Here is a 12,322-nt window from a genome sequence, read left to right as displayed (position 1 = left end):
AATCAATATTTATTTGTATAAAACTATTTAATGTATTAAACAGCAATATTTTTTATTTGCTGTAAATAAAGACTTGTTTTATTTAAAATATCATATAAATTTAAGTGTTTTATTACAATTATTGTTTTACATACACTATAAATATTATATTTATTTTCACAAAGGACAATTGGCATTTAGAAGAAACAATCATATTCAACTGTTAAACTTTGACCAATGCATTATTATATTTTTTTTTGTACACTAAGACTTGGAACATGGGTTGATGCAATAATTTGTTGAATTACTTATACTTTTATTTAAAAATATATAATAAAAAAAACGTATGTTTAATATATATTATATAATTATATGGTTATTGTCTTAAATTTAAATAGCAGTTCCTCTTTCCAAATTTTGTTTGATTTGTGTAGTATGTTCACCATAGTATCGTTCCAATTTTGCATTGAATTTCATGTTTCTTTCATTGATATAATCAATGTCAGCTTCGTCATTATGTGTTCTTCTCCTACTAAATTTGTTACGTTTTGCAATCCTAAAAAATTAAATGTATATTTTCATTTAATATAATTATTATTTTTAAGTTTAAAATATTTAATTATACACACTGTTTTTCTAAATCATCAACCATCCTGTCAATTCCTTCTTTTGAATCTTTGACTTTATCATGCAAATAAGTATTAGCCTCTGCATAGAATGCTTTTCCTAGTTTATCTTTTTGTCTTTGATAAGCATTCATGTCTACCTTCATGTTGGATATCATTCTGTTGTACTGACGAGCAGTAGCTTCTTCATAATCCGAGAAACCAGGATCGGGATTTTGACGTTTTTTCTTTCTGTCAATAGCATCTGCTTCCATTGCGGTCATATTTAAAAGTTTTAAACGGTTGTAATCTTGTCCCTAAATCATTAATAACATTAAAAATTATTTATAATATAATAAAACTATTTAATAAAATATAATTTCATACTTTTTCTTTAGCCTCTTGCCTTAGTTTATCATCATTTAAAAGCCATTCTGCTTTTCTCTGTCTTGCTTCCCAGTTTGATGGCAATTTCATTTGTTTGTCTTCTTCAACAACTTCTTGATGGTTATTTACTCTTGCTTCATTCTGGGAAAAAGACAATAGAAAGACATATCTATTATCTGCTATGTTAAATTGTTTTATAATATTAAATTGATAAATTAAGATATTGGCTATGTGAAATCTGTATTACAAAAATTAATATAATAAAATATAACTTACAATACAATAGATTATATTATACAGATACATGCATGTATGCATGATTTAGTTTTTAAAATTGTTAAAATAAGTAATATGTTGATTGAAGAAAAAAAGCTTTGTAACAGTGGTGATGTTATAATAGGTACAACATATTAGATTCTAATATTATTTATTCAAAGATTAGAATGATTATTTATAATATATAATGACACTAGGTACACTAAATTTGCTTGTAAGTATATTCATAATAAAGTTTAGTCATACACAAAAATCACCCAAAGAAGGAGGCTGAGCATCAAACCAATTTTAGTGGTCCAGCAATAAGCTTTGCTTCACACACCATATAATTTTCATTACATTTGAATAAATAAATAAAATTGTAAGTATACAAAATAAGTTATTTTTATTTATTAATAAGTACCTAATAATTAAATTAGACATTTGTCTACACTTGTTTTCAGCATATTTATTTTAAAATAGTTTCATTATTAAGGATTCTTTTTTGATGTGGATAATTGTTAAAATAAAATTTAAATAATAAAATTTTGACAGTCAATCTTGTTTCACAATAATACACGTCAAAGATTTTTTATTATTACTTAAGGTAATCACTAAATTTGGAGTACGAGTATTAACATTTAGTGTGCTAACTCCCCCGTATTTTACATCAATGACCTTTATCATCAATTTTATTAAAAAAAAAATAATACTTACTCTTTTGATGTGAAGGTCTCTTAGTTTCTTCAAACGATCAGCTTGTTTAGCTTGGACAGCTTGGCTCATGACTAAATTGTAAAATCTAAATCTGAATATATTATTACTATATGATGTAAGTACTACAGTTTACCTTTACACTAGTAAACCAGTATTTATTGCAGTATTAGCATAGGAGATAGAACAATATTATGCTTATAGTCACGTTCACGTACTTGTTTATAGTATTTGGCAAGGTAGATAGGATACTGGATAAGTGATAACTGTATAAAAAAAAAGTCCTAGAGTATAATATATAAATATATAATATAAATTATTATGCAGTTATGTTCAACGTTGTCATTTGATTGCAATTTGAGACTAATGTGAATAATTGTGATTTGTGATTGTGATTATTATTTATTATAGGTAGTGATTGTGGTCTGTGAAAGTGTAAATAGGGATATCTTACTATCTTTTTGTCTTGCTAAATATTAAAATTTATCAAAAAAATATTATCAGTGTAGCCATTTAGATAAGTTTATAGAATATAAATTTGTCAATAAAACGATAACTCAAACAACAAAACAAGTTAATTAAAAGTGTTAACTGTTAAGCCGTTTTCCAATTCGCCTTTAACAAAATGATATAATTTTTAAATTCAAATGATTTTCTCAAATTCAAACGTATTACGCCTCGGATGTCGCGATATTTTAACTCGATGGCGAACGCTTTCATAGTCTTCATCTCATCTATATCATAGTATCACAGCAAGTTCAATTGCAAAAATATTTGTGAAATCAACGTTATGATTGTAAGTATCTTCTTATTCACTTAAGAAAACATATGTTCTACTTTAACTAAACGCAATGCTCGTTATTATTCAAGAGTTAATGCCTTAATTAATTAACTACTCTATCGTGTTGATGGTTAATTATTTGGCATTCAATTCTTTCCCGAGCATTCATGATGACATAATATTTATTTGTCATATTTTCCATACTACCTAGTCTATTTGTATAATCAATACTTTTTCACTACAGTTACCAAATTAATAATGAGTGGAGTGCAGTTCAGAGAAATCCACAAAAACTCATGGCTGAGAAAACTACCAGCTGGTGTTGACAAGAAGTCTGCTCTGAAACTGACTGGTGGACAGAAGCTATGGACTGTGTTTTGTATACACGACGATACAGAACCAGTGTTAGAGTTTTATGTAGATCAAAAGAAAGCAGCTGCACATCGTCCAGATAATTCTGTACCATTATCAGATACCGTCCATGTTTCTGCTACTATATGTCCATTACCTGTGATGACAGGTGATCATCAACAACAGTATCAGTATGAATTTGTTGTAACCCTCACCTCAGATGTTGTGCGCTTAGCTGCTCCTTCATGGTTAGTGTGTACCTAGTTGTTATTTATTGTTTGCATAATAATACATTTCATATTTATAGGAATCAGATGATGGATTGGGTCCAAGGTCTAGACATGAAATTACGTGAAATGCATATATTGTCCCCAAAAGAAAATGTTTATACCAAGCCACCAGAGTCTAGACCCCCTTTATTACCAACTAGAGATCCAAACTCTCCACTTCCTCCTCCACCGTTACGGGACTTGTCAACAAATGTTTTACCTGGTGTTGAACCTGTTGTCTCAGTAGTTCAATCAATAGGTGTGGCTAGCCCTAAAATGGTTGATAGAAACTATTATTTAAATTAATACTGTTGTTTGGTTGTTAGGTATAGATGAAGGCCTTTCTTCAGAAATGGAACAAACTTTTTCAACTCCACCTATTAGCCCTAATCCAATGTGAGTAAATATTAAATACCTATTGTGATAGAAAATTATACTTAAATTTTATTTATTTTTATTTATTGATTTATTTACTATACATTAACTTGTTGTAGAAGTCCCAGTGAACCAGTGAATAATGTTACCATTGTAGAAGTAATAAATCATAATCAAGTATTCAATTTTAGTCAAATGGAACAAGTTTTAAACCAAACAAATGAGCAACCATCTCAAATATCATCTGAGCCATTAATAAATTCTCCTAGGCCCAGTAGATCAACTAGTTCTACAACTGAAAATGTTGCTACTCCAAGGCCGTCTAGTAGACACCATCAAGTTCGGAATACGTCTATTTTAGAAGAAACTGTTAGTGGTGCTAGGTCTACTAGTCATTCAGAATTTAGTGATAGAACATCCAATGTCGATGACATGCCACAAAGATCTACCAGTGAAGTGCCAAATGAAGGTCAACGAATTAAAATCAGAATTGCTGAACCAGAAGATGGTTGGCATAGAAGAAGACCAAAGAGACAAGATATTATACCTCCAATAACGGATCAAGAAGTAACTAGTAATTATGAACATTTAATATTACCTACAGCTATGCAGTCTAGACCACCACCTGCTTCGTCTAATTCAGTACCTGCAGATATTGCAATATTACCAATAAGATCTCAAGTAAAGTTCAATCGCTTTTGACATTCAACCCAAATTGTATTAAAGTTTTCTTTTATTTGTAGCTACCAATTGGTCGAGGTCGTGGTGCTCGTCGAAAAATTAATGGCGATAGTTCACATCCTGCGTTAGGAGCTGATAGAATTCGTGTAGCAGTAAATAGTAGTACACACAATATGTTACAGCCAGTTCCTACACCATTTACCCCCGTAAGTATTTTGTGGATCCAAAAACATGTATTATTACACTATAACTTAAACTTTTTGTATTATAAATATAGACAGAAAACAGAGATTTATTCAGTCCGAGTAGGTTAACCGTTCGTGAAAAGCAAGTTCTTCAATTACGAAAAGAAATGTCCCATCTCGCTGGTGTACGGTTACAATTGAGACGTAAAGATTGTATTAATACTATTGCTTTGGTTGATGTCTTTCAAACTGTTTGGATTGCTGGATGGAAACAGAAGGAACATCCCATGTTGCATAATGCTTTACATTTAGGTGATCAATTGTTGAGTGTTGCTGGAAAACCTGTAACATGTTCAACAGATGCTCATAAATTAATACGAGCATGGCCAAGCCTCTATGTTAGTATAATTTTTTTTAAATAAGTACCATAGAATTTTGATAGTCTGGATGAATTTAGACCAAGTATCTTATGGATTACTGAAATGGAAGTTTTTTCAAAAGAAATTCAAATGATAAATACATTTTGTTTCACTACATTTATTTTATATTTCTGATAAAAAATTACGAAAAAAAAATATATATCTATAGGATGTATTAAAAGATGCATTTCAATTTGATAAATTAAATTATTTATTATTTAAGAAGTCAGTTATTGTTTTTTAAATAATGTTCTTAACTTTTATTAAAAAAAAATATTATTAATATACATAAAAAATATATTTATATATATAATAAACATGATAAGACAGAAGGTATACTTGATTAAAAAATTGTTGATATATTCGTTATATTTTTGCCATTATAGGAATGTTGATAAATAAGTAATTGCTATTAATAGCTTAATGTGCTGACCAGACTATCGAGTTTATCACCAGACTATCAATATAAGTTACTGTTTAATGTGATTATGCATAAAAAATAGTGTCATATTTGTAATTTCAGGTCGAATTAATTATTAGGCGTGTTCCTTGTGGACGTGTATTTGTAGTACGTAGACAAGAGCAAGGCCAAGACCTTGGAATCATCCAAGAAGGTGGTACAGCTGAAATAAAAGATATACTGCCAAATAGCCTAGCTGCTGCTCATGGCTTATCATCTCGCACTCCTACTTTAGATGGATTGTCATTTACTTCTTGGACACTAACAGAAATAAATTCCCGCCCATTAAACTTATTGTTTAAAGAAACTGAAGTTAGAGATCGTCTGAATGCAGTCGGGTTAGACATATCATTATTAGTGCAACCAACTGATCTTATATCAGCACTACGCAAACAGCTTAAGTCCTTAAAATCATTTAAAGACTTCTTGTTGGTATAAAGTTCACTACAATTACTGGTAATATAAATAATGTTTATACAACATACTTGTTATAACATTAATTATTAATTATATTTTACATTTTACTTTGTTAATGTAAAGTACAATGTTTTTAAATTCAGTTTTATATTGCATGTTATACACAATTTTACTACTAGCCCTATCTTAAAGATTAATTTTTTATCATTTATAATATAATATACCTATGGACATAATTTAGTTAAGTTCTTTTATATTTATCATAAAATGTAGAATTTTTTTATTTATTGTTTACTGTTAAGAATTTTATTTACTTTTAATATTAAAAAAAAATATTCTATTTACCTACATCTTTATATTTTGAAACTAAATTGACTTTTAAAGTTAAAATTTAACTAAATTTTAGTTTAATATTTTGATTTGAAATAATTTTCTTTGAAGTTAACACTATTTGTAACAAGTGTTACAAATAAAACATATCGAATCATTTATATTACTGCTGGTTTTGTGTTATTCATCATCAGAGTATTTATCTAGCATGTCTGTGTTAGTAAATTTAATCACATAAAATATTTAATTTATGAATACCACGATGGTAGTATGAAAAATACTATACTATTCGATATAATAAACTTTGATATACTTTCTTCAATTAATTAAATTTTTAATAAATAAAACTAAATTAATTTTTTTTCAAGTTCCATATGTATTTTAATGTTTGAAAATAAGTTTTAAAAATATTAATGAGTTCTTTATTGTTAATAGTATAGGCCTGTTATTGTAGTATACAAGCGTGGTCCAATCTCAATATTTCATGGTCTTAGGTACTGCAAAATTTTGTATTTACGATCGCAGGTTTTAAAAAGTACAAGATCAATTTGAAACAATAATATTAATGTTTTCAAAATACTGGTAGATTTAGATTGAAATTAAAATCTGAAAGTTTTCATAGTTATATATAGTCATGCATTATAAATTATAATAATATCTACTTAGAAATTAAATACTATTGAAATATACTGTTGCAACAAATATTGTAAGGGTGATAAGTCTCCATGCTTGATTAAGTATTTCACAGGCTTTGAGCAAACAAGTCAAATGGGCATAATTACCTCAGCCATGCTTCTAAAAAAATATATATATCATTTTTAGGGTTCCATACCGTAAAACGGGATCCTATTACTTTGGCTCCGTTATCCGTCCGTCTGTCACCAGGCTGTATCTCATTAACCGTTAAAGTTAAACAGTTGAGATTTCCACAGATGATGTATTTCTGTTGCCGCTATAACAATAAATAATAAAAAAGTGATTGGCTCAACCATGAGGAGGTGCTTAATCTGACATAATTTTTTTTTTTGTTTTTATAGATAAAGTACAGAACCTTTCGTGTGCGAGTTTGATTCGCACTAGGCCGATTTTTTTTTATAATTTTATTTATGAATTTAAATAATATTAAATACATTTCTATGGGTTTTTATTTTTAAGGGTCTTAATCAAGTGCTTAATTTGTTAATAGGGTAATTCTACACTGAGTGGTCATGTGCATGACTATGCAAAATCTTTTTCACACATGGCCTACCTATTAATATCATAATGTATCTATAAGTAAATAATTTTTATCAGTAAAACTCTTCTTTTTTATAAAATAAATATGTAATAGCTTTAATCTAAGTCTTAAAAACTGTTTAATTCATGCCATTTATTTATAATTATTGATTCAGCTTTATTGTATAAATATAGTTATTTGTATAATAGTATTATACAAAATATTTAAATGTAAAAACACAATTTATGTTAATTATTACATCATTATTGGACATAAATAATTTGACTAATCTATATGTGTTAAAATATGTTATATTTTTTAATTTTTAACAATCTAAATCATACATTAGTGTTATATACAGTATATACTTATACATGGTGTATAATACTATAATTAATAACTATTATAAAGTATTATATTATTATTATTTTGTTTTTTTTTTAAGGACAAGATCATGATGAATGCAGGGTCAATGCAGAAGAAATATATATTAAGTATTATAATAAATAAGAAATATCAAACTATATTTTACTATATAGAATTAAAGTAAATATATTTTTATTGCCTATGATTTATCTAAATTAAACATGGGATTAAGCATTTTTTTAATCAGTATTTTTTTTTATAACATTTAAAGTTATTGTTTTCTGTGATAATTTTGGCAAAAAATATTGAGTATATTTTAATTTTAGTTCTAAATTTTAAATGACAATTGGCCTATGTTAACATAAACAGTTTTAATTAAAAACTGAATTATTTAACCTTGTTATATTGTATTCTAAGCCAAAATTGTAGGGTGTACTGCGTCATATATGTGCAATATTATTATATTTTGTTTTGTTTTTGTTAGTAATGTGTTTAGACATTAAATTGTAATTCTTTTTATTGTAATAATTGATTTGTCATACAAGTGGTATATACAAGATTTTTCAATTATAAGGGTTTTTAATTTTTAATTGATAAAAAAAATTTAATTTCAAATTGTTAACATTTGTGTATCAATCTATTTTGAAAATCACAATAAAAGTTCTTATTTTTTCCTTGACTTAAATAAAAGACAATGGAAGGTCTGTATTATCCAACAACTACGTCTCGTATACACCACTATATGATACAGTGTTCAACTAAGCCATATTGTAGTACCTATCAAAAGTGATGATAAAACCTGGAAAATGTCCAAGTACTAGGTATACAAAAATATAATGCAAGTAGCTATTTGTAACAAATGGCATTTGCTTCGGAAGTTACCCAGAAGATTTTTATTTTAATTGTGTAATTGACTACAGTTATTACATAATCATTAAAAAGTGTGTTGTCAATATTAAATGCTAATATTCTTATTTCATGTTTTTTGTAGGGATGAATTTACATTATTTTAAGTATTTATTTTATAGGATATCACAAACTAAATAATAAATATTAATGATTTATTAAAAATATAATTTTAAACCACTGTGGTAACGAATATCAGCCATTTATATGTTATTATTTGCTGGTTAATATAGATACTATTAAAATAAAATTTATCATATAAATTTATACTTTTTAATTTTTGTGATAAACCTGAATTAATTCCAATAGAATAGAATAATAATTATGATTAGTTAATTTGATAGTTAATACATTTTTTGTCAAAAGTATTAATTACCTATATGGCTATATGTAATATATTATGTGTCTACAGAAACAATGTATGCTTTATTACTCATTACTCTATAAATATTTATTAATTCTATTTGTGAGATATTAATCCAGACTAATGGATCAAAAATTTCGTTGGCTAACAATTTTTTAGCTCTTGTATTTTTCAACACAACTTCATTTTTTTTTTTTAAGTGGCAATTATTTTTGGATTGATCGTTCTTTCAAGTAATTTTGATCTATATATTTTTATAATAAATCCAAAATTGACAAAATTACAGCTAAATATAATAAAAAAGTTAATTTGAATTTTTTAAGTTATGTATTTTTTCCTTCTAGACATCGTATGATAAATTTATTATTAAAGTAATAAATTATTTACTATTTATGAATTATTATTTTATTTTATTATTACACATTATAAAATTATATATTTTATTATAAGCAAAAGTATTTTCAAAAAAAAAATGTATTCTATTTTTTTTTTTTTTTTAACAATACTATACTGTTTATGATATTTTATGATAATATTAGATTCTGAGGGGAATGATTAGTATATTAGTCTTACAATGATTTGTGATTATTTTTGTGTGATCTTTTTGAGTACCTAGTAAAAATGTTTTGAATTTGAATTTTGCCATTATTTCTTATAGGAATGTAAATCTATTACTACTTTAGTGGGTCAAAAGTAAAAAATGTACAGTAATTTTCAGGGTCATGAAAAAAATAAAAATAAATAAATAAATAAATAATATATACCTAAAGAAAAACGATTATTTTTCAGTAAAATCTTTCAAAAATGTTGAATTTTTATCTAATTATACCTAAAAGAGTAAATGAACCAGCATTTTGTTTTTTTCGATAATTTTCAATAATTTTTCTTTTAGAAAAAAAACTTAGTAAGTAGGTTCAAGGTTCCTTAAAAGACGATCTATTTTATTAAAAAAAATTCGAACATAAATCCACAATTTTATAAAAGCATCTGAAGTTAAGATTTTTACAAAATTCGTCATAAGTACGAAAAATTGAAAATTATCTTATAGTAATTAAAAAGTATAGTTCACACTGAAACACAAAACATTTTATGATTTTTCAACTTCAAAATTACTTGCAAATTTTCGCGTTTTCGACAGATTTCGTAAAAATTTGAACTAAACGCTTATAAAAAAAAAATTGTGACTAACGATTTTTAATTTTTTTTAGCTACAATAAGAACAACTTATATAAGGAACCTTGTATTAAATTTTCAAGTTTTTTTGGTTATCCAAAATTTTTTTACCGACACTTCAAAAATAAATTCGCATAAAAATCGAAAATTTCAGTGGTCTATTAATAACTCAAAAAAGTCAACATTTTTTGAAAATTTAACTGTATATAGATAACACTAACATAAACATTTGGTGAAAATTTCAAGTATTTACAGTGATTAGTTTTTGAATTACAACCATATAAAAAAATCGATTCGGTCGAAAACTGGTTTTGTGTAAAAATTCCCGTTTTTCCGTCATTTTTTTTTTTTTGTTTTTCTTGATTTTTTTGAAAACTGTTGGAAAATGTTTATTTTTACCTCTATAATGCACCAAGGATATTCACTTTTCCATTGGAAACCACCCCCGAAGTTTAAAATTGAAGCATTATTTCGACTAGTTATGCTGTACACAGACACAAAAACAAAAAACAAAAAACATATATCATTGTAAAATCAATACATTCATTACTCCATTCAGAATCTAAAATTTTTAATATTTTAACTTGTTTTTGCTAGTACATATAAGCCAATATAGGTATATAACGGCGATAATTTTAGCGGAAAGTCCTAGCTATGATAAAATTGTTATCGACGATAATCGATTGTCGTGCTATATTATTCATAAATCGTACTGTGGGGCGTCGGCAGTTTGTCGAAAATATATTGTTAATCGCAACAGTTTTCGTTCATTTTATGAACAAATTGTGAAAAATGCATTTAAGGTTAATTTTGACAAAAAATTCAAAATAATAATTACTTTAAATTAATCAGCATCGCCCAAAACACATTTTATACTTACGGAGCAACGTTCTTAAACACTAAAAAAAAAAATCCCAGCCCTAGTTATAATAAATAAAAATGATTAGCTTTTAAATAACGAAGCATTTTTAGTGTGTAGTTATAAAGCAGCAGCTTTTTGTGATGGATACAAAGATAATATGCGATGATCATGAGATCAGATTTTAAGGTTAAATTTGCATCATCTGATTCAAAACCTCTCATAACTAGGTATGCTACCAGAAAATTCAGTTTATAAATGAATAATGGTCCAACAATCTCGACTATCAAATCTGGCAAAACAATCGAATCAATTTTTACGCTATATCTCGATAATAATGTTTAGTCTCGAAATTACGAATCGTAGCTATTTCAGTAACCAATTTATCATATGCTATCAAAACTACTATGTTGATTGAACAAAATTAAAATAAATTAATAGAAATTACAGAATTATAATAAAATAAAAATATAGAGTTTTTTTCTCTTTTTTCAACAAATCGAATTGTAATACTTATATTTTACTAAACGAAGGACTGTATTTTATGTTGTATTGAAGATTACTATAATGGGCTTCCAAAAAAATATTTATAAAAGATCAATAATTTTATTTTATTGAAAATTGATTTAACTTTTTGTTTAATATCATTCCTATTTTATTCGATTATAATTAATGTATGAAACTCAAGACTTTAAGAACTCCAAAATAACCATTCTTAATTGTATTGATTTACATAGATACTAGTACTGAATTTCTGAATGCCATGATTTCCAATAAGTCAGACAAATAAACACAAGAGATATTTAAGAGTTTCTTGAGTATAATCATGTAATTATTAAAATTATATTTAATTTCAATTATATAGTTATAAAAATATATTGTGTATACATATTAATATTATAAATATTATACATACCTTTATTAGCTTCAAAAACATTTGAATAAACACAGAACGTGCTTTATAATACTATGACAGTTTGTCGTTAATTATTCAAAAAATGCAAACAGTTTTTTTTTTTATTACATTTTTAATATTTGTTTATGATTTGACATTTTATTATAAAGCTTAATTATTTGAACTTGTATGATAAAACCCACTCATAAATATTATATTTTGATAGAACAAATTATTATTTTAGATTTTTATCTGCCAGTTTTTGTACAACAGTAAGGTGCAAACATTATTATTAATTTATATTGTAATATTTTTAGGTACAAATTAAAAAAAAA

The 12,322-nt window shown here is 26.0% G+C and overlaps 2 protein-coding genes across 6 annotated transcripts; one reads left to right on the top strand and one right to left on the bottom strand.

The window, feature by feature from the left end:
- Positions 1-95: 95 nt before the first annotated feature.
- Positions 96-2,379, bottom strand: LOC114119956 (pre-mRNA-splicing factor Syf2). Of its 4 annotated transcripts, none has more exons than XM_027981715.2 (5): positions 2,159-2,379; positions 1,944-2,034; positions 972-1,112; positions 609-901; positions 96-535 (listed from the first exon to the last, which is right to left on the bottom strand). In XM_027981715.2, exons 2-5 carry the CDS (start codon positions 2,010-2,012, stop codon positions 370-372), a joined length of 669 nt encoding a protein of 222 aa, XP_027837516.1. In that variant the 5' UTR covers positions 2,013-2,034; positions 2,159-2,379; the 3' UTR covers positions 96-369. The 4 variants fall into 4 exon arrangements, with proteins under 4 accessions (XP_027837516.1, XP_027837510.1, XP_027837522.1 ...); XM_027981709.2 differs by having other exon boundaries at positions 1,944-2,028; positions 2,077-2,331; XM_027981721.2 differs by having other exon boundaries at positions 1,944-2,014; positions 2,077-2,331.
- Positions 2,380-2,525: 146 nt separating this feature from the next.
- Positions 2,526-8,959, top strand: LOC114119908 (uncharacterized). Of its 2 annotated transcripts, none has more exons than XM_027981648.2 (9): positions 2,526-2,736; positions 2,966-3,320; positions 3,380-3,600; positions 3,668-3,737; positions 3,836-4,397; positions 4,460-4,603; positions 4,675-4,980; positions 5,525-5,917; positions 7,870-8,959. In XM_027981648.2, exons 2-8 carry the CDS (start codon positions 2,980-2,982, stop codon positions 5,897-5,899), a joined length of 2,019 nt encoding a protein of 672 aa, XP_027837449.1. In that variant the 5' UTR covers positions 2,526-2,736; positions 2,966-2,979; the 3' UTR covers positions 5,900-5,917; positions 7,870-8,959. The 2 variants fall into 2 exon arrangements, with proteins under 2 accessions (XP_027837449.1, XP_050055235.1); XM_050199278.1 differs by lacking the exon at positions 7,870-8,959 and adding an exon at positions 7,031-7,705.
- Positions 8,960-12,322: the final 3,363 nt, after the last annotated feature.

Source organism: Aphis gossypii, chromosome 2 (assembly GCF_020184175.1).
Source record: "Aphis gossypii isolate Hap1 chromosome 2, ASM2018417v2, whole genome shotgun sequence".
Taxonomy (NCBI): Eukaryota; Metazoa; Arthropoda; class Insecta; order Hemiptera; family Aphididae; genus Aphis; species Aphis gossypii.
This window is presented reverse-complemented; position numbering and strand designations above follow the sequence as displayed.

Excerpts from the sequence above, each read along its gene's own strand:
- LOC114119908 (XM_027981648.2), top strand. The coding sequence starts at position 2,980 with ATGAGTGGAGTGCAGTTCAGAGAAATCCACAAAAACTCATGGCTGAGA. Across the intron at positions 4,398-4,459 it reads TATTACCAATAAGATCTCAA|CTACCAATTGGTCGAGGTCG; the intron begins GTAAAGTTCAAT and ends TTTTATTTGTAG. Across the intron at positions 4,981-5,524 it reads GAGCATGGCCAAGCCTCTAT|GTCGAATTAATTATTAGGCG; the intron begins GTTAGTATAATT and ends TTGTAATTTCAG.
- LOC114119956 (XM_027981715.2), bottom strand. The coding sequence starts at position 2,012 with ATGAGCCAAGCTGTCCAAGCTAAACAAGCTGATCGTTTGAAGAAACTA. Across the intron at positions 1,113-1,943 it reads GAGACCTTCACATCAAAAGA|AATGAAGCAAGAGTAAATAA; the intron begins GTAAGTATTATT and ends TCTTTTTCCCAG. Across the intron at positions 902-971 it reads GGCAAGAGGCTAAAGAAAAA|GGACAAGATTACAACCGTTT; the intron begins GTATGAAATTAT and ends TTAATGATTTAG.